This window comes from Pan troglodytes, chromosome 1 (genome assembly GCF_028858775.2).
Source record: "Pan troglodytes isolate AG18354 chromosome 1, NHGRI_mPanTro3-v2.0_pri, whole genome shotgun sequence".
In the NCBI taxonomy this organism is placed as follows: Eukaryota; Metazoa; Chordata; class Mammalia; order Primates; family Hominidae; genus Pan; species Pan troglodytes.
The window spans coordinates 214,092,995-214,114,208 of NC_072398.2; the positions used below are offsets into that span (position 1 = coordinate 214,092,995).

Here is a 21,214-nt window from a genome sequence, read left to right on the forward strand (position 1 = left end):
GGGGGGTACAGTGTCCTCCCCCACTCTGGCCCCAGTCTCCCCATGAGTCAAATGAAAGTTACAGCCCCAGGAAGGTGAGAACCCTGGTGGGTGCCCATTATCTGTCACACAGTAAGGGCTCCAGAGTCACTCATGGCAGAGGGGTGCCCAGACACGAGCTCACCTCTGGGGGCACCTCGAAGTCTCTCCAAGCTATACAAGTTTTGTCCCAGTTTGGCAGGTGGCCACCCGAGAGATTCCTCCTGATTGGAGGATGTGCTCAGCCGGGTGCCTGGAGTTCATCAGAAGTTACTGGCCTCGGCCGGGCGCTGTGGCTCACGCCTGTAATCCTAGCACTTTGGGAGGCCGAGGCAGGTAGATCACCTGAGATCAGGAGTTCAAAACCAGCCTGGCCAACATGGAGAAACCCCGTCTCTACTAAAAATACAAAATTAGCTGGGTGTGGTGGTGCCTGCCTGTAATCCCAGCTACTTGGGAGGCTGAGGCAGGAGAATCAATTAAACCTGGGAGGCGGAGGTTGCAATGAGCTGAGATGGCGCCATTGTACTCCAGCCTGGGCAACAAGAGGAAAACTCTGTCTCAAAAAAAAAAAAAAAAAAAAAAAAAACAGTTACTGGCCTCTCCCTGGGTCTGTGAGCTGTGCCTTTGGGGGACAAATGACCTCCTGGCTAAAACTCGGGCCTTCCCTCTTCCCCACTCACATTCCTCCCAAATCCCTGCCACTCAGAAGCAGCTGGGCTCTTCACCACCTCCTAATTTGGGCCGCCTCAGGGAGAAGGTTGGAGTCCAAGGGCTGGGTATATCAGCACTGGGCACTTGTGGGCCTCACCCCTCTTGTCTGGGGGCACCCCTTCCTGGAGCTCCATCTTCCATCAGCCCTAACTCCTTCCCAAACACACATCCCCTCCGCCCCACTCCTTCCCTCCCACGGCCTCTGCCCACCCCCCCTCAGTTTCTGTCCTCACCTACCAAAGACCACTTCCTCACACAGGGCTGATGTATGTGTCTGAACAGCACTCCCACTGGGTCCCAGGGGAAGGGCTGGGACGTGGGAGGGGCTGGCCGAGGCCCGCACTGATTGTCATCCTACATCTCAGCCTCTGTGAGACACACGATGACCTCTGTGTGGCACCCCCCTTCCCTTGGTGGCCCAGGCCAGAACCGGGTCCCTAATCCTTACCCCTCTCCTCTCCCTCCACCCACACATCCTGTCAGTCACCAGGTGCCACCAAAATCCCAGTCCCTAAGCAGTGGCCGGGTCAGTCCCCACCTCTCCAGCTCTGGCCACAGCCAGGGGCTTCCTTGCCCCTCCCCAGCCCAGAATGACCCATTTCACGAGCACACCCGACCACGGCTCGCGGAGACAACCACTCCAGGCTCCCATCTCCCACCCTCCAATGCCTTGGCTTGGCGTCCTGGTCTCCGTCAGCTGCCGGGTTCCCCATCCCCACCGCTTCCCATTTTCTCTATGGTGAGGTTCATCTGACTGTTGGGGGATGGGGGTACCGGGCTGCACCCGGCTTTGCACAGGCAGCTCCCTCTCCTCGCCTTTAATTTGCAAACGCCTCCTTTAAGAAGGTTCCAGGATCGTCTTCTCTGGGAAGGCTTCCTGGCCCCCAGGCTGGGTTAGGGCACCCTCTTTGTGTTCCCACATTTGCATTTTCAGCCCCACTGGGCTGGGGCGTCCGGAGGGGAGCTAGGGCCCTCCAACACCTAGGCGCCCACCGAAGGTTTGTCGAATGAAAGAATGACAATCCAACCATGGAAAGCACAAAACTGGTCCCTGATGACTTCGCCACGACCTCAGCGGGGCGGGACGAGTTAGGGGCGGGACCACGCTTGACGGACAGGCCCGCAGCCCACTGCGAGAGGACTGGGGCGGGCCGCCCCGCCCACCGGCCACTGGATAAGGCTGCGCGCGGGGCCGTGGGGCGCAGGCTGCCGGAGAAGGGGCACCTGCTGCAGGTGCTCCCGGCCGCCCCGGACCAGCGAGCGCGGGCACTGCGGCGGGGAGGATGCTGCGCGAGCGGACCGTGCGGCTGCAGTACGGGAGCCGCGTGGAGGCGGTGTACGTGCTGGGCACCTACCTCTGGACCGATGTCTACAGGTGAGCCGGCCCACCGTGATGCCCGGGCCGAGATCCCGAGCCCAGAAATCCTGAGACGCGCTCAGACTCGGGGACGTGGACAGCCTTTGTCCAGCCCGAGTTGTCCCTCATCCCGAGCCCCCGAGCCCAGAAATCCTAAGAATCTCATCCAGAAACCTGACAACCCCCGAACCTTGTGTCCACCTTCCTGAAACCCTGAGACTCTCCCAGACCCCCTAACACAGCCTCAGCCCCAGCTCCCTCACGACCCCTTTCACAGACCCTCCCTTTCACCCGTAACCCTCCGTCTGGCCCTCTCCAGTTCTCCTCCCGGGGGACCTCACACCCCTTCAGCTTCCCTGCCGTCCTCTCCCCTTTCACTTCCCCTCCGCACATCACTTCCCCTCGGACCCACCTCAACCCAGCCCCTCTCCTGCTTCCCACTCCCAGTTCAGCGGAGCTTCCGCGGAGACTTGCCGGGGACTGGGGCAGGACCCGAAGGGAGCTGCCCTGAGGCTGAATCTGGCCCTGGAGGTTACTCAGGCTCCGATTTCTCCCTGTGGGGGCTGCTGGTGGTTGCTTGTCCCCAGGCACTGGCCCTGAGCTCCGTGTCCCCAGATACCTTCCCCTGACTTCATTCTGAGACCACAGAGGGACAATATTCTACCCAGCTGACGACGGGGACTTGGGGTGTATAGCGGGGTACTTTGTTGGAAAAGGATCCTGATTCAGAGTTCTGCTCCCTCCCCTTCTCTCTGTCCAAGAACTTGGTAGAGTGCGGGATGTCCGAGACAGCTGAAGGTAGGGTAGGGCCCTACCACTCCCCCCGCAATCCCAGAAAGCAGCCAAGTCCAATGATCTGTCTCCCTGAGTAATGGGACGGGGCCTTGGAAAGGTGTGGCTGGTGTGAATGAAAGGGTGGGGTTATGCTGGGGTTTGATCTGCCCCCTCTATTCCAAGCATTTAAAACCTCCCCATTGCTAGGGTTGGAGGGGTCAGTGCTGGGGGCAGGGAGCATGCAGGACTCTGAGGTGGGACCCTGTGCTGACACCGGATAAGTCCCCTGTCCTCTCTGCCTCAAGCTGAACTCACACGGAGGCACCATCGTGGTTTATGGCTCTCAAATCATCCTGACACCTGGAGCACCCTGCCTCTCCCAGGCCCCCACCAACCCATCATGTGTCTCCCCACACAGCCCTGGCAGCCCTCCCACCTGCCCAACCAGTCTCCTGCCACCAGTGCAGAGGCACTGGCCACGCTGATACCAACAAGCCCCAGGACTAGGGACCCACTCCATGCCTCTGTCCCTGGCCTCAACCTCTGCCTTCCCCTGGGCCTGGGCTTCAGTTGTCCCCCATGTAAACCTCAGAGGTGGACTGGGTGGTCTCTGAGAACAAGAACACAGCAGTGGAGGGTGGTCCAGGCTCTGGTGGGGTGGAAGAGCTCCCCTGCCTTCCCCACCCCCAGCCCTGAACTGGTCGCCGCTAGGGAGTGGGCGCGGAGCCAGAGTGCTCAGGTCTCTAAGCCTCAGCTGTCACCATACCCACCTGTTTATTTGCTGGGGCATGGTTGGTGCCGCCTGAAAAGCTGGCATGATCCTCCCAGTCGGGGGTGGGGAGCAAAGGAGGGTTCCTGCTCAGGCGCCCTGCTATGGCTCTATCCTGGCAAAGAGAGGCCCAGCTGGGGTAGGGGCAGGGAGTGGGGCAGATATGGACTCAGCCTCCCTCTAGCAGGGGGCAGCAGTGTGACGATTCCCCTTGTCCTGTCTCAACGACCACAAAGACCCTCACCCCCACCGGCACTTAAGGTTCTCCACCACCACAGAGAGGGGCAGTGCGTTCTAGACCAGTACTGTCCAGAAAAGTCCAGTTTGAACCACAACAAAACCACAATTGCATTTTAAATCTTCTAGTAGTCCACATTTTTTAAAGTTAAAACAACAGGCATAATTTTAATAATATATTTTGTTTAACCCAATATTTTAGAATATTATCATTTCAACATGCAATCAATATAAAAATTATTAAGGAAATGGTTTACCTTCCTTTTTTCATGCTAAGTCTTTGTAATCCAGTGCACATTTTACACTTCAGCACATCTCAGCGTAGATTGAGTGCATCTCAGGTGCTCACTGGCCACCGTGCTGGTGGCCACTGTCCGAGACAGAACAGGTCTAGTGCAGAGTTTCTCAATCTCGCACTATTGCATTTTGGGCTCGATATTTCTTTGTTGTAGTGGGATGTTTAGTGGCATCCCTGACCTCTGTCCCCTAGATGCCAGTAGCAACCCCCAAATTGTGACAACCAAAAATGTCGCCAGACAGTGCCAGCAGTCCCCTGGCAGGGGGCAAAATCACAGCCAGCTGAGACTCACTGGTCCAGTGGAAGGAAGCCTCTTCCAGGACTAAGGAGCTTGAGTTGTTACTGCTATTGTGACTCGAGTTACCTGTAGTAATGAGAGCAACTGCCAGTATTGATAACAGGAGGAGGTATTAGTGGGCACTTAGGAACTGAACCCACCACCTCCTTTCTTCCTCACCATAGACCCTGGAGGGTTCATTGATCATCCCGTTTTACAGATGAGGAAGGTAAGGCTCAGAGAGATGAAGCCATTTGTCCAGAGTCACACAGGACTCAGGTCCAGGTCTGTTTGACTCAGAACTCATGCTCTTATACCCCACTCTGTCCTATGTGACCCTAAAACCAGCAGGTTGAACTGGACGGCCCTCTCAGCCTGTGTCTCTTCCACCCTGGCCACGAGCCCACTGTCCCCAGAGACTTCACCAACTCCCATTTGGCCCTCCACTCTTCCCTGAGTCCTTTGCTGCCCGGACACAGGTCCTGGCTCAAGACCCCAAGTGATGCCCCCAGAGCCTCCAAGTAGACCCCAAGGAACAAGGCCCGGGGGTGCTGGGCCCAGTTAATTACGGAGTGGCGTCCTGACCCTCACTCCTTCTGAGTCGCAAAGGTGAGCGAAACGGCCTCAGCACCCACTCCCTTTCCCAAAGGCTCTGGACTCCCTTTCCTGTGATGCTGGCACACAGGATCCCCTCCAGACACATAGCAGGGGCCTCCCAGGCCTCATTCCTCAATAGACCTTGTGGTCCTGGCAGGCACTGCCCTACCAGCTTCCATCCACAGGCTGTGTGACCTTGAGCAAATCGCTTCACTTCTCTGAGCCTCCACTGACCCAAATGGGGGTCAATCAGAGAACAGGAGGAAGGATCTTGTATTCAATAGCAGATGTACACTCAGGGTCACAGTGATGAACAATTGACCACTATGCTGCCCTATGAGGGGTCATCCAGGCCACCATGGGCAGGGGTGCTCTGGGCCACCCACGCTCTCCCAGCAAAACTGGCCCCCCTGGGGATGGATGCCTTGACCTAGCCTCATTCTGACTGCTAGTCTCCAGCAAGCAATGAATAGATACATAGAAAGAAGGAAGTAGGGTGTTTGTTAGAAATTGTACTTTGTGATTGTTGTTAAAGATACTCGCTGTTTCCTTCTGCTCTTCCCAAATATACTCATCTTAGTCTTGGCACAGGTACACCTGGCCCACACAATCTCCTCCAGTGGTCCCTTTAGCCGACAGTCACTTCTTCAGTGGGGCTGGCCTGGGTCCCCATCTGATTTGGGCTTGAAGTTGGAAAGAGAGCACAGAGGGAGTCCCTAGGTTGGTTCCATCCTGGCCACCCACCTCTTGTGAGCCCTGGAGGCATGGACACTCCCAGAGTCTGGAAGGATTATTAGGGACAGGGCAGCCTCGGAGTAAAGTAGGTAGCAGGGTGGTCACTCTCTGCCCACAAGCTGGGCCTTGGGAATGGCTTCTTCTGTTCCTCCCTCGGCTTATGCCTCTGTCAGTGAGAGTTCTCGAGAAGGCAGGGCTCTTCTTTTCCTCCCTGGTGGACAGGAGCCAGGATCCAGATCCTGAGGTCTGCAGGAGCTTCAGGACACTGGAATGATCTTAACATTGTCCCTTTGCCTGTGCAGAGGTTCCAGCTGCGTCTGTGAGGTGGAGGTGGGAGGATTCCCTTCCCTGGGATTCCCCAAGGCAGAGGCTGACCAGCCATTGTCCCAGTAGAAGACAGAAAGAAGATAAATGTCAGCTGGTAATATCAAGTAAATAGTAATAATTTGCCCATAACTCGCTGGCAGAAGATAGGAAGAAGGTATCAGGCAGGCGCTCCTAGTCTTTGGCACAAACTCACTCCCAGACTTTCTGTCTCTTGGTTGGTGTGAAGGCTAGAGATGTATTTGCTTTTTTAAAAAGTGTCATTAGGACAAAGGCCAGGAGGGTCTGAGATCCCGTTTGCCGTGATGGGGGCCTGGGGTGCTATGGGCTCCCCTCCCCATAGTGTGCCAGGCCCCACCTCACTGATCTCCTCTTCTAGCAATTCCTCAGCACACACTCCATTCCGGCCACGCTGGCTTTGTGGATGCTGTTAGCCCTTGGCTGTGCCAAGCTCATTCCCACCTCAGGGCCTTTGCAGTTGCTGTTCCCTCTGCCTGGAACACCATCCCCCAGATCCCCACAAGCCTGACTTTCATCAGTCAAGTCTCAGCTCCAATGTCACCTCCTCCAGGAAGCTTTCTTTGACTACCCCATGTCGTGGTGCCCTACCCTGAGTCCCGAGAACTCTGTTTCATCACATTTTTTTCTTTGCACAACTTCTCATCGTTTCTTAATGTTACTAGTTGACATTTATTGAACACTTATTTTGTGCAGGCTTCTCAACACTTTGCATGCTCATCTCACGGACATGTAATAATTTACGTATTTAAACCTTGCAACAACTTTATGAGTTAGGTACGATTATTGTCCCCTTTTCGCAGCTGGGGAAACTGAAGGAAGGAGTGTTTGTCCAGGATGGTACAGCCAGTAAACTGTGGGGTGCAGAGCCCAGGCCCCTGCCTGCTCTGCCAGGCTGCCCTCCTGGTACTTATGTTTCAGGCATGCCTCCTCCTTGTTTGTGATCCTCCCTGGAGTCAATGAAGGGCTCCCTGAATGAATGAATGAATGAATGAATGAATGAATGAATGTGGCCTGTGATGCCTGTGGACTGGCCTGTCATGGGGCTGAGCTCCCCACCCCCAGCCTCAAGGGACAGGCACCGTTGGATGGGCCTGTGGAAGGTCAAGGGCATGTGGCCAAGCTTGGCCCGAGCAGCGCTTGCTCCTGAGAGAATGACGGTGGCAGGAATTCAGGCCAGGTCAGGTGGCCCATAAATTAGAACAGCACCCAGAGCCCTCAACCCCAAACGGGACGCCTTGCCAGGAATTGCTCCAGGGCTCTGGTTTCAGGCTAGTTTCCTGGGGTTGGGAGTGTTCTAAGGAGAACCAGGCTCACAGTCCCTGCATAGTTGGGGTCCCTGAGACCTTCCCTCATTGACTGCAGGACCCTGAGTTGGGATGGGAGCACAGTGGCAGGGGCTCACCCCAGTGCCCACCCCTAGCTGGCCAGACATACCTGCTGCACTTTGGAGGAGGCAGCTTTTGAAGGCAGCTCTTTCCTGCCCAGCCACGCCAGACCTTGCACCCAGAGGCTTTGATGGGCCCAGGCTTGCTTCTCTCTGTCATTGACCCAAGAGCCCAGGACAGGAAGCCAGTCTTTAGCGTCCCTTCTCTGAGTCTCAGACTCCCACCTGTGAAATAAGTAAGGGGCTCTCATTTGGTCCTCTTCAGAGCCAGGCCTGATCCTCCCCTCTGCCCCGCACCAGGCACACCTACCTGGGGGACCTCAGGAAAGACTCCAGACTTTGAATTCTCTCCCAGGGAGGGGGCAGCCAGGCCCAGGTCTCAGAGAGCCTGAGTTCCCCTCACACTCGGCCATGACTGTCCCTGAGACTTGAAGCGGGTGCTTGCCCTCTAGGGGACTCAATGTGCTCATCTGTAAAATGAAATCACAGTGGTATGGGCCTCATGGGGTTATCGAAAGGATGGGCTGAGGTCATGTGGGCCATGGGCTTGGTACAGTGCCTGAGACATAATGAATACTCAGTTCCCTGGTGGTCTAGTGGTTAGAAAAATAATAATAATAATAACAATAATAATAATAATAGTAAATACTCAGTAAGTTGTTATGTATTAGTATTGAGTTTATTTTGAAAACAAGTAATAATGAGACCTGATCCCTGTCCTCAAAGACTTAATAGCACTTATGGGAAAGAAATCTAGAACTGAATTTATTAACTGTTGTTTGAGACACCGATAAATGGAGTGAGAGATATATTCTGGCTGATGAGATCAGGGATGACTTCCTGGAAGAGGTGGCAACTGAGCTGGGTCTTGAAGGATGGACTGGGGTTCAGAGTGAGACCAAGAACATGCCACTCAGGAGCAGAGATAACTGGCAGGAAAGTTGGGGCACACAGAGACAGAAAGGGCACAGCTTCAGAGGCCTGGAGTATAAGGCTGGAGGGTCAATGAGCTCTAACCAGGCTTTGAATGCATTGTTCAGACATTGGACTTTGTTCTGTAAGTAGCAGGGAGTCACTGAAGGTTTCTGAGGAGAGGAGTAGCTATAGATCAGATTGTTTCTTCCCTAAGGAGAGGCCCGGGACAGCTGGATGCACCAGGTGGTGAGGGAAGCTGGCTGAAGGCAGACGTCATGGTTTGCCTCCACTGATCCCTGTTCAGGGCAGCTGCCCACCCGCAGGGCCCCAGCCACCACCATGCCGAGCACCAGGTGTGAGGTCTGGACTGAGGTCATTCTCCCCCCGGTCCTTGCCTGCCTCTTGCTCGCCATGGGGTTGCATGCCAGGCTGGCACCCACGACTCCCCCCCCAGACTCCTCTAAAGCCCCAAGAGCAGGATGTCACACCCAGGCTGCCAGGAGCTGGGGTCACTCTGGGGATGAGCCCCAGCTGGTGTTAATGAGGCCCAGGCCAGGCGGGCAAGCTAAGAAAGCCAGATGCCAGCAAGGAGCAGGCGCTTCATGCCCTCAAGTCTGGGGCTGGTGAGGCACCCCAGCCCTGCAAGGCCAAGCCAGTGACCCTCCCCACTGACCAAGCCAAGACCAGAGAGGACTACGGCTCCTAGAGACCACAAAGCATCTGTGGGACTGGGCAAGTGTCCTTTGTTTGACACCAACCTAGTGGCCATTTCTCTCCATTTCCACAGCCACCATCTGGTCCCAAGACACCATAATCGCTCACGTGGGCAGCTGCAGCCACCTCCTCCCCACTTCCTCTGTTGCTTTCCGGAAATCCATCCCCCACCTTGAATTCTAGGCAACCCTGCACCCTGGATGATCTATCTACAGTGCAAAACTGATCATGCCACCCCTGCTTAGAAACCTTCAGTGACTTCCCTCTACAATCATAGGAAGGCCAGCTCCTCACCATTATCTAAAATCCCTGCTCCCACCACTCTCCCTCCCCCTTGCTCACAAACTCCAGACACACTCCCCTCTTTCCAGCTTCTCGAACATGCAGGACTAACCCCCACCTCAGGCCATCACGCAAGCTGTCCTGTTGCTTGGAAATCTCTGCTCCTCTTCCTCTCCTTCCTTGTCCAACTCAGTGGTTGTCAAACTGTGGGGGACCAGCAGCATCAACATTACCTGGGAGCTTGTTAGAAATGCAGTTTCTCAGGTCCCACCCCACAGTCGATAGATCAGAAACTCAGGGGCTGGGCCCATTTCCCTGTATTTTAGCAGGCCCTGTAGGTAGTGGTAATGCACACTCAAATTTAAGAATCTCTGGTTTAATTTTTTTTTTTTTTTTTTTTACAGTCAGCACTGCAATGGTGTAATTAATTCCTGCCTGTCCTTTAGAGTATAAAGTTTAAACCTTAGTTCAAATGCTACTTCCTCAGGGAATCCCTCCTTGAACCCCAGACTGGGGCCTCATGGCACCCTCTCCTCCTTTATAGTAATTATCACAGCTGTAATCATGTAATCCATTGAAAGTCTGTCTTTTCTGGCCAGGCACAGTGGCTCACACCTGTAATCCCAGCACTTTGGGAGGCTGAGGCGGGCAGATCACTTGAAGTCAGGAGTCCCAAACCAGCCTGGACAACATGGTGAAACCCCGTCTCTACTAAAAAATACAAAAATTAAAAATAGCCAGGCGTGGTCGTGGGCTCCTATAATCCCGGCTACTCAGGAGGCTGAGGCAGGAGAATCGCTTGAACCCGGGAGGCAGAGATTGCAGTGAGCCAAGATCATGCCACTGCACCCCAGCCTGGGCAACAGAGCAAGACTCCGACTCAAAAAAAAAAAAAGGTCTGTCTTTTCCATGGGCCCAGGGAATGTGTTTGCTTTTTCACCAATCTACCCCTCAATGCCTAGAACTGTGCCTGGCACATTGTAAGTGCTCAGTAAATACATGTTGAGTGAATGAACGACTATATAAGTAAGCCCTCCTCCTCCAGCCCTCCTGCAGCAAACATTTATACTTACGGTGTGCCCATACTAGGCCAGGTGCTGAAACAAACAAACAAACAAACAAGAAGATCCAATCCCTACCTTCAAGGAGTGAACTGCCAAAAGGGCCAGTAACTGTGGGGGCAAATGGATTGAGTTAGGTCTTCAAGGAGAGATGGACATTTGCCAGGCAGAGAAGTCAGGGGAAAGTCTTGCTGGTAAAAGGAACAACATATGTCAAAATGCACAGTAGATGGAACAATGCAGGGAGCTGAAGTGGTGGAAGGAACCGCAGAAAATGAAACCAGAGAGTCAAGCTGAGTTGCAATGGCCAAATGTGCCTAGTTCAACACCAGGATGAAGAGTTTGGATATTCTTGTATGGGTAGGCACTGAGGAGCCAGTGAATATTTTCAAGAAAGCACATGACCTGATTTCTGGGGTTTTTTTGTTTGTTCGTTTGTTTTTTAAATCACTTGTGTAATACAGCTTGGAAAGCCAAGAAGGGCAGGTGCATTCATTCATGTATTGCCAAAGACTACATTGAGCATATCCATGTCCTGGGTTCTGGGATTCCATGGTAGGCAGGGGACATGGCCACAGTGATTGGCAGCCTGTCCCTCCATCCATGCTCTCCTTAGCCTCTCTCTAATAAGCAAGAAGGTCATAACCACCCCCAAGCCCCCTCCCTTTCCCTCAGTACTGTCCTGGGCCCCTCCCTGCAGCCTCCAGGGACAATCCAGGTGCCTGAAGCCCCTGGCTCTCGGGTTTCTGCGAGAGAGATTCTAAAGGGTTCTTCCTGAGGAGGAAGGCAGCCAACAGGATCTGCAGGGGCACAATGGGCCCCTTTATTGCTTTGCCCAGGGCCACTCCAAGAATAGCTGTTTGCTCAGCTCAGAACAGGGCTGGTGCTGGGGAACAGGAGGGTGTGGGGCCCTGGAGCTGCGATGTGGGCTGGGCGTTAACCCTCTGGAGCCTCTGAGGCCTCCCTTGGTTTCTCTCTGGCCCAGAGGAATGAAGGTGGGCAGGAAGCATTACTTACAGTAACTGAGTCAGGGTCCTAAAAGATCATCTTGTAAAACATTTTTTCCTAAATAGAATTGTGTGCAGAAGCTCAATATATAAAACCAGATGAAATAATAGTGGCTCTGGGTCAGGCATGGTGGCTCACTCCTGTAATCCCAGCACTTTGGGAGGCCAAGGCGAATGGATCACTTGAGGTCAGAAATTCAAGACCAGCCAGGCCAACACAGTGCAACCCCATCTCTACTAAAAATACAAAATTTAGCCAGGTATGGTGGTGCATGCCTGTAGTCCCAACTACTTGGGAGGCTGAGGCAGGAGAATCACTTGAACCTAGGATGCGGAGGTTGCAGTGAGCAGAGATAGCACCACTGCACTCCAGCCTGGATGACAGAGCACGACTCTGTCTCAGTTTAAGAAAATAAATAAATAAACAATAGTAGTAGTAGTGGCTCTGGTTAAGGTGGGGAGGGGAGTGGCAGGAATCCAGTGGAGATATCCCAAGCTTTTTTTTTTTTTTTTTTTTAATAGACAGAGTCTCGCTCTGTCACCCAGGCTGGAGTTCAGAGGCACAATCTCAACTCACTGCAACCTCCACCTCCCAGGTTCAAGTGATTCTCCTGCCTCAGCCTCCCGAGTAGCTGGGACTACAGGCACACGCCACTACGCTCGGCTAATTTTTGTATTTTTTTAAGTAGAGATAGGATTTTGCCATGTTGGCCAGGCTGGTCTTGAACTTCTGACCTCAAGTGATCCACCCACCTCAGCCTTCCAAAGTGCTGGGGTTACAGGTGTGAGCCACCGCACCCAGCCATCCCCAGCTTTCCAGAGCCTTCCTCCTCACCCCTTTGCCCAGGGCCTCTCCTCTGCACTCTCTGGACTCAGCCACCTCTGCTCTGGTTCCATCCTCTCACCTAACACTGGATGAAGCTGAGAGAGGGAAAGTCCCTGGCCCAAGGCCACCCAGCACGTTGATGGGCAAAGCTGAGACTTGCACGAGAGGAATGCTTCCCAGACCTGAGGCCATAGTTTCCCAGACTCTCATGGCTTTGGCCAAAACCATCTTCAACCTGTCTCACTATAACACTTTTCTTTAACCCAGCTCACATTTTTCTTAATAACTTTATTTTAAACAGAGATTTTATAGCATTACCATAAATGGCAAGACTTTATCAGTCACCATAAAAAGATACTGTGTTTGATAAACACATAAGTCTTCTTCTAGATTGTTCCACCCTGTGCCACCTAAAGCATCCAGGGTGTGTACTCACACCTCTCCTTGGGAACGGCTTACCTTCCGTCCCACTCACCTCTGCCCTCTTTGCTTGGGTGTATGATGGGCCAAGCCCTGTGCTAGGCTCTGAAGAATGAAGATGGGAGAGGCCGGACCATGCCCTCAGGGGACTTATAACCCAAAGGAGGGCAGGTACCACGTGGCAACACCACCCAGCAAAACGTGGCCCCAGCCCTAGGGGGAGTGAGAGACGAGAGCTATGGGCAGGAGGGTGGCAGTCCTCCTGAGGCGTAGGGACTAACAGATGGACACTCAGAAGGTGCAGACCCCCTCAAGTCAGGGGCAAAACTAGACTCAAACCCAGGTCCTCTGCAGGTGCACCCTTAGTCCAGGGCTTTTGTCCAGACGACTCTGTGCCCCTCTTAATGATGGATATGGCCAGGCGCGGTGGCTCACGCCTGTAATCCCAACACTTTGGGAGGCCGAGGCGGGTGGATCACCTGAGGTCAGGAGTTCGAGACCAGCCTGGCCAACATGGTGAAACCCCAATTCTACTAAAAATACAAAAATTAGCCGGGCATGGTGGCGGGCACCTGTAATCCCAGCTACTCCAGAGGCTGAGGCAGGAGAATCGCTTGAACCAAGGAGACAGAGGTTGCAATAAGCTGAGATCACGCCACTACACTCTAGCCTGAGTGACAGAGAGAGACTCCTCAAAAAAAAAAAAAAAAAAAAGTGATGGATGCGGAGAGGGGACAGCAGGCCATGACCAAGAAGTGTCCAGTCTCACATCATCCCAGGACAGGCTGTGGAGTTTGGAAGGGGGCAGGACAAGAACCAGAGTGACCTTGGGGTGTCTTCATTGAGCTCCTCTCCCAGCACTGGCCACAGGCTGCCGAGTCCTTCCCAATTCTCCTGCCAGAGCCCAAGACCAGTAGTCTTTGCCCATAGCCCCTGAAGTCTGTGGCCCGGGTCAGACAGACGCTGCCCGGCAGCCTCTACAGATTCACGCTCACGGCCTTGGCCAGCCCAGGGCTCTCAGCAGTGGACCGCAGTGCTGATTGTCTGGACCAGTGGTTCTCAAAGTGTGGTACTGGGACCAGCAGCATCAACAGTTCCTGGAAGCATGTTAGAAATGCAGATTCTTGGGCCCCATGCCAGACCTCCTGAATCGGATGCTCTGAGATGGGGCCCCGCAGTCTGTTTTGACAAGACCTCCAGGTGCCGCCGCCCCAGCCACTGCTGCTGCACTTTGACAGCCGCTGGCCTACACTTGTCATTCAACCCTGGCCACTGTTTCCATCTTCAGCTGCCCCAGCACCCTCAGCCTCTGCCATGCCAGCCAGCCTCTCCAGAGACTGGATCCACAAATCTACAGCCTTCAAAGAAAAACACCCTATAGATTTAAACAGCACCCCTGATGATTCTGATGCCTGCCATAGTTGAGAACTCCTGGAACCCAAGAGCACCAGGCCCCCAAAATAGCAGCTGTGCCTTTGAGACAGGCTTACACCTATGTCTTAGTCACAAATCCCACGAGAATCCCACCTAAGTCCCTCTGAGCCCTCTTGGGCCTCCAGACCAGTGGCTGGATTTAGCAAAGCCACCAGCCCTAGGCACCTTCCTCCCTTAGTCCCCTGTCCTTCCTGTCACCTCTCCTTAAGCCAACAACAAAACACCATGGACAGGGTGGCTTAAAAACAAATTCATCTCACAATTCTGGAGGCTGGAAGTCCGAGATCAGGGTGTTGGCATGGTCGGGTTCTGGTGACGGCTTTCTTCCTGGCCTGCAAATGGCCACCTTGTCACTGCGTCCTCACAAGGTCTTTCCTCAGTCCATGGAGAGAGATCTGTATCTACCTATCCCTCCCTCTCTTGCTGCTCCTCCTCCTCCTCCTCCTCTCTCATCTTTCTTCTCCTATTTGATTAGAAGCCTGCCCTTGGCCAGGGTGGCTCACACCTGTAATCCCAGCACTTTGGGAGGCTGAGGTGGGTGGATCACCTGAGGTCAGGAGTTCGAGCCCAGCCTGGCCAACATGGCGAAACCCCGTCTCTACTAAAAATACAAAAATTAGCTGGGTGTGGTGGTGTGCACCTGTAATCCCAGCTACTCAGAAGGCTGAGGTAGGAGAACAGCTTGAACCCGGGAGGCAGAGGTTGCAATGAGCTGAGATTGCACCACTGCACTCCAGCCTGGGAGACAGTGAGACTCCATCTCAAAAAAAAAAAAAAAGAAGAAGAAGAAAAAGAAGCCTGCCCCTATGACCTCACCTAACCTTAATTACCTCCTAAAAGCTCTGTCTCCAAATACCATGACACTGAGGGTGAAGGCTTCAGCATGCTAATTTGGGGAGAGACAAACATTCAGTACACAGCAGCCAGATCACATCCATTTGTTCTCCTGCTCTGAAATACTTTCGGAGTTCTTGAATTTCGGAATTCAAGAACTCCAAAAGTATTTGCTTTGCAATGGAAAACCACTTTTGAACCCCAAGAAATGACTCAGAAGGTGGGGGATGTCAGGTGGCAAGAAAGCTGTGGCAGGAAGGAAGGGATCTTTGTAACAAGAGTCACCCCACCTCTGCCCTGTTAGGACCCAGGCACTGGGCTCCATCCCTGTGAGGACTCAGCACTTTACTCAGTGACCCTGGGCAGGGAGACAGGGTTCCAGGCCCAGCTCTGCTAGTGGAGCAAATTCATTCCTGCCTGGGTCTCCATCTTCCACCTTCGCAGGACCCTGTGGCTCCCAAAACTGGCCTCCCATCAGAGGCACTAGGAAGCTTGTTAAGAATTCAGATCCCCAGGCCCGACCCTCATACATTCACACTCAGGAGGTGCAAGATTGGCCCAAGAGATTTCATGTTCAACAGATGTCCTCTTCACAGCCAGGTGACTGCAATGCAGCTGGCCCCTTTGGGGTCTCCCAGATCAGATTACCTGTGGGGGCCCTTGCAGACTTGCCCCTCCAGAAGTCTTCTTTTTTGAAAAAAGAGCCGGGCGTGGTGGCTCACACCTGTAATCCCAGCACTTTGGGAGGCCGAGGCAGGCGGATCACCTGAGGTCGGGAGTTCAAAACCAGCCTGACCAACATGGAGAAACCCCCATCTCTACTAAAAACACAAAATTAGCCAGCTGTGGTGGTGCATGCCTGTATCCCAGCTATTCAGAAGGCTGAGGCAGGAGAATCGCTTGAACCTGGGAGGCAGAGGTTGCAGTGAGCCGAGATTGTGCCATTGCACTCCAGCCTGGGCAACAAGAGTGAAACTCTGCCTCACACACACACAAAAAAAAGAAGAGACAGGGTCTTGCTCTGTTGCTCAGGCTGGAGTGCAGTGGCACAATCATAGCTCACTGCAGCTTCAACCTCCCAGGCTTAAGCAATTCTCCCACCTCAGTCTCCTAAGTAGTTGGGACCACAGGTGTGCACCAGCATGCCCAGCTAATTTTTTAATTTATGTAAAGACAAGGTCTCACTGTTGTCCAGGCTGGTCTCAAACTCCTGGGCTCAAGTGATTCTCGGGCTTTGACCTCCCAAAGTGCTGGAAGCAGGAGTCTCCTCTTGAAGCCCCCCATCCCACCTACCCCAGGGCTCTCCCTAACCCTCTCTCATCTCTCCCCACAGCGCGGCCCCAGCCGGGGCCCAAACCTTCAGCCTGAAGCACTCGGAACACGTGTGGGTGGAGGTGGTGCGTGATGGGGAGGCTGAGGAGGTGGCCACCAATGGCAAGCAGCGCTGGCTTCTCTCGCCCAGCACCACCCTGCGGGTCACCATGAGCCAGGCGAGCACCGAGGCCAGCAGTGACAAGGTACCACGGCGGGAAGTCCAGCCTCCGCGGGCCCGGGACCATGCCAGGATAGAGGCAGGGTGGACCAGCCCTGTCCCATAGAAACTGCACGTGGGCCATGTATCATTTTCAGTTCTGCAGTAACCACATTGAAAAGGCAAAAAGAGGCCGGGCGCAGTAGCTCAAGCCTGTAATCCCAGCACTTTGGGAGGCCGAGGCGGGTGGATCACAAGGTCAGGAGATCGAGACCATCCTGGCTAACACGGTGAAACCCCGTCTCTACTAAAAATACAAAAGTTTAGCCAGGCGTGGGGCGGGCGCCTGTAGTTCCAGCTACTTGGGAGGCTGAGGCAGGAGAATGGCGTGAACCCGGGAGGCAGAGCGTGCAGTGAGCCGAGATCACACCACTGCACTCCAGCCTGGGCGACAGAGCGAGACTCCGTCTCAAAAAAAAAAAACAGAAAAGAAAAGGCAAAAAGAAACAGGTGAAATTAATTGTCTTAATATATATTACTTAACCCTATCTATCAAAATATTATCATTTTGACATGCTATCAATATAAAAAATATTAACAAAATTGTTTATTTTTTGTTTGTTTGTTTGTTTGAGACGGAGTCTCCCTCTGTCACCCAGGCTGGAGTGCAGTGACGCGATCTCGGCTCACTGCAAGCTCCACCTCCCAGGTTCACACCATTCTCCTGCCTCAGCCTCCAGAGTAGCTGGGACTACAGACACCTGCCCTATGCCTAGCTAATTTTTTTTTTTTTTTTTTTTTTTGTATTTTTAGTAGAGATGGGGTTTCACCGTGTTAGCCAGGATGCTGTCGATCTCCTGACCTTGTGATCCGCCCACCTTGGCCTCCCAAAGTGCTGGGATTACAGGCGTGAGCCACCGCACCCGGCCTGTTTGTTTGTTTTTAAGAGACAGGATCTCACTCTGACGCCCAGGCTGGAGTGCAGTGGTGCGATCATAGCTCACTGCAACTTCAAGCTACTGGGTTCAAGCAGTCCTCCTGCCCCAGCCTCCCGAGTAGCTGGGACTCCAGGCACCTGCCATCGTGCCCAGCTAATTTTTTTTTTTTTTTTAGAGACAGGTCTTACTATATTGCCCAGACTGGTAGTTTATATTCTTTTTCCATACCAAATTTAAAATTAGTGTGAGTTTTACACCTTATAACACATCTCCGTTCAGAATAGCCGCATTTCCAGTGCTCGGTAGCCATGTGGATGTTGTGGGGTTAGACCATGGAACGATGGCTTCGTAAAGGATGAAAATTATAGACAGCTGAGTGATAGAAAGTTTAGAGGCTCAGAACCATAGAATCATTGGAGCTTACAGTCACAAGTGTCCTTGGTCTATCTGTAAAATGGGGTGCTGAACATCCATGGGTGATTTGCCCAAGTGGTGAGGCTGAGACCAGAACTGTCTCCTTGCTGGGTTCCGTAATTATGAACTTTACCACGTGCCCCATCACAGTGATGGCACTGAACATGGTCCAAAGAAAATAGCCTCAGCCCTGTCCCCTCAGTGGGCACTAGACGTGCAACATGGCAGATATGGGGGACCCCAGGCAGCAGAATGCACACAGTGGCACGGGAAGGCAGACAGCATCCTAACTGCACTCTCAGCCAGCAGGAGGGGAGTCCACAGTCTAGTTCAGTTACCTGAGGGAAACCGCCCACCAACCCAGGAGTGCTTCCTGGAGGAGAGGGTTCTGATGTTTGGAGAGGGTTGGCTTGACAAGCTGTGAGGGACAGCAGTTGCTTCAGGTTTTCCTGCTTGTGATCTGTGATCCTGCTCTCTTTTCTCTCTACCCCAATGTGCCCCCTCCCCACCAAGGTCACCGTCAACTACTATGACGAGGAAGGGAGCATTCCCATCGACCAGGCGGGGCTCTTCCTCACGGCCATTGGTGAGTTGGCATGGTTGCCGTCTCAGTGCCTTCATCACCCAGGGCCTGGCACTGTTGTCCTCCTCTGGGGCACTTAGGCGGTTCTTAGTGCGGCTGACCTGGCACTTGGAGCTTCTTCTGAATGGCACAGGCCTGGGGAGGGATGTCACATGTGCCCCACCCCGGTCCTTCCATACTGGGGTGGGGGCTTATCTGCAGGAAGAGGCACTCCCTGATCCATCAGCAACTCCCCCCCAGTGTCAAGGTCCCCTTCCCAGGCTCTGTGGGCCCTAAAAGAGAAAAAGGTGAAGTGTGTTCCCCCCTGCCTCTCCCCTGCAGCTTGGAGAAGAGTGTCCCTCTCATGGTGAGGGGAATGGCCACAGTCTATAAAACTAGCAGCTGTTCTTGACAATCCCAGCTGCCCCCTGGTTCTCCCCAGATTCAGCCCTGAGGGTGCAGAGATGCAGCCACCAGGTCCTTAACTCACCTAGTCCAAGTCCTTCATTTGACCCACAGGATGGTGAGGGCCAGAGAGGTTAGGGAATTTATTCAACATCACACAGCAACTGGGTGGCAAGTTGAGTCCAGAACCCAGAATTATCCCTGTCTCAGGTTCTCTCCATTGCATCACACTGCCCTGCGCCGGGTGCCAGGCCTGCATGCCAGGGAGGTGGAGCCTAGCCTGGCTCTACAGGACCCTTGGCTGTGATCATCTGAATTTTCCATCACTCCACCCCCTGAAACTGAGGCATTACTTTTATGGTATTTTATTTCATGTTTTAATCATAGAATGTTAAAGCCAAGAGGACATTTCAGAGGGTCATTTTGTTCATCCAACCTTGGTTTAACATTGACAGAGTTGCCGCATGGCAGAGGAAGGGAACTACCAGTTATTGAGAGTCAACTGCATGCTGAGTGCTTTAAAAATAATGATGCGGCCTGCTTATTGCAGGCCTACTCTGTGTCTAGAGCTGCACTGGGCACTTTGATGAGGAGGAGGAGGGGGAGAATGGTAAACACCTGATATTAATTGAGCACCTATGGTGTGCCAGGCTCCAGTACTCAATGTTTTACCGTCACGATTTCAATCTCTTCTTCCAACTATTCCGAGGATAGATATTATTATTATCATCCTCATTTTATAGATGAGAAAATCAAGGCTCAGAAAAGGTAAAACAAATACTTGCCTGCAGCCACATCTCCAGAAAATGGTTGGTGAGATGCCAATCATTCCAGTTATCCCACATTCTCAGGGGGGGTCTCAGAATCTCCCCAAGATACAACCAACTCCCAAGCCAGCCCCTTCCTCTCTAGCCCTGTGCTCTCAGCTGCTTAAACAGGCTTAGCAGCAGGGCCCTTCTCATTCTTGGCTAATTCCCAAATGGGCTTGGTTGCTGGTCCCCCTGTCCCTCTTTCTGTCCCAAGGAGGTGCCCAGCCCTGGGGTAGGGAACCTCGGGATGACCTTGGTGAGGGTGGCAGATGATCAACAAAGACTCCTGGGTTGTACTGAGCCCTGGCACGTGTGTGAACCTTGCATGCACACAGCATCCAGGCAGTCTCAGATGACAGTCCCTGAGGAAACCTAATCCCACCAAGACAGGGACACCTGAGGACGGGGGCAGGAAGGGCAGGGGCCTGACACCTGTCAAATGAGGATGATCCCAGAAGGCTGACTGCACCATTAACAAGACTTCCACCAAAGCAAGACAGACTTAGGATAGGTGGCAAAATAAGGGTCTATAAGGAGGCAGGACTGGACTTTTCCTCCTCACTAGGAGATGACAAAGCTGTGCTTAGAGGAAGCCCGCTCAGAGTTGGTGGCATGGCTGAGTCCCAAAAGATGCCACATGTGCCCACAACAAGTGACCGAGTTCATCCTTCCCAGGTCTGTTAATAATTATTTATTTAACCGCCACAAGTTCCAGATATTTAGATTCCATGGGTCAATCAAATGTCCCCTCCCCCTACCCCCCAAAAAATGAGAACACTAACAACTTTGATGCTTGGCAAAAAAAAGAAGAAAAAATACATTAATAAAACAATTTGTGGCCAGGCGCGGTGTCTCGCGCCTCTAATCCCAACACTTTGGGAGGCCAAGGTGGGCAGATCACAAGGTCAGGAGTTTGAGACCAGCCTGGCCAAAGTGGCGAAACCACATCTCTACTAAAAATACAAAAATTAACTGGGCGTGGTGGCACGCATCTGTAGTCCCAGCTACTCAGGAGGCTGAGGCAGGAGAATTGCTTGAACCCAAGAGGTGGAGGTTGCAGTGAGCCAAGATGGTGCCACTGCACTCCAGCCTGGGCGACAGAGCGAGACTCTGTCTCAAAAAAAAAAAAAAAAAATTTGCTATCAACTATCACCATCATTTTAACTCTTAAAAAATAGGCAAGGCATAATCTCAGAATAAAAGACAGTCATGGCCGGGCACGGTGGCTCACGCCTGTAATCCCAGCACTTTGGGAGGCCGAGGCGGGCGGATCACCTGAGGTCAGGAGTTCAAGACCAGCCTGGCCAACATGGTGAAACCCTGTCTCTACTAAAAATATAAAAACTAGCCGGGCATGGTGGTGGACGCCTGTAATCCCAGCTACTCGGGAGGCTGAGGCAGGAGAATTGCTTGAAACCAGGAGACAGAGGTTGCAGTGAGCTGACACAGTGCCACTGCACTCCAGCCTCGGTGACAGAATGAGACTCTGTCTCAAAAACAACACAAAACAAAACAAAACAAAAAACAGAATAAAAGACAGTCATTCAATTGCAAAAAGAAAGCTTTATGAGAAACTAACACCATTGAACTTCTGTTTCCTGTTCCAACAGAGACCCT

At 53.0% G+C, this 21,214-nt stretch overlaps 1 protein-coding gene across 2 annotated transcripts in view; it reads left to right on the forward strand.

The window, feature by feature from the left end:
• The first annotated feature begins 1,164 nt into the window (after positions 1-1,164).
• The window catches only part of PADI2 (peptidyl arginine deiminase 2), a 53,390-nt gene continuing 33,340 nt past the window's right edge, over positions 1,165-21,214 (forward strand). Inside the window, exons 1-3 of one of the 2 annotated variants that reach the window (XM_513113.9) lie at positions 1,165-2,107; positions 16,332-16,515; positions 18,335-18,407. In XM_513113.9, the coding sequence (XP_513113.3) occupies positions 2,016-2,107; positions 16,332-16,515; positions 18,335-18,407 (349 nt within the window). In that variant the 5' untranslated portion in view covers positions 1,165-2,015. The remainder of the gene's footprint in view (positions 2,108-16,331; positions 16,516-18,334; positions 18,408-21,214) is intronic. The other variant, XM_009449250.5, reaches the window with a different exon arrangement.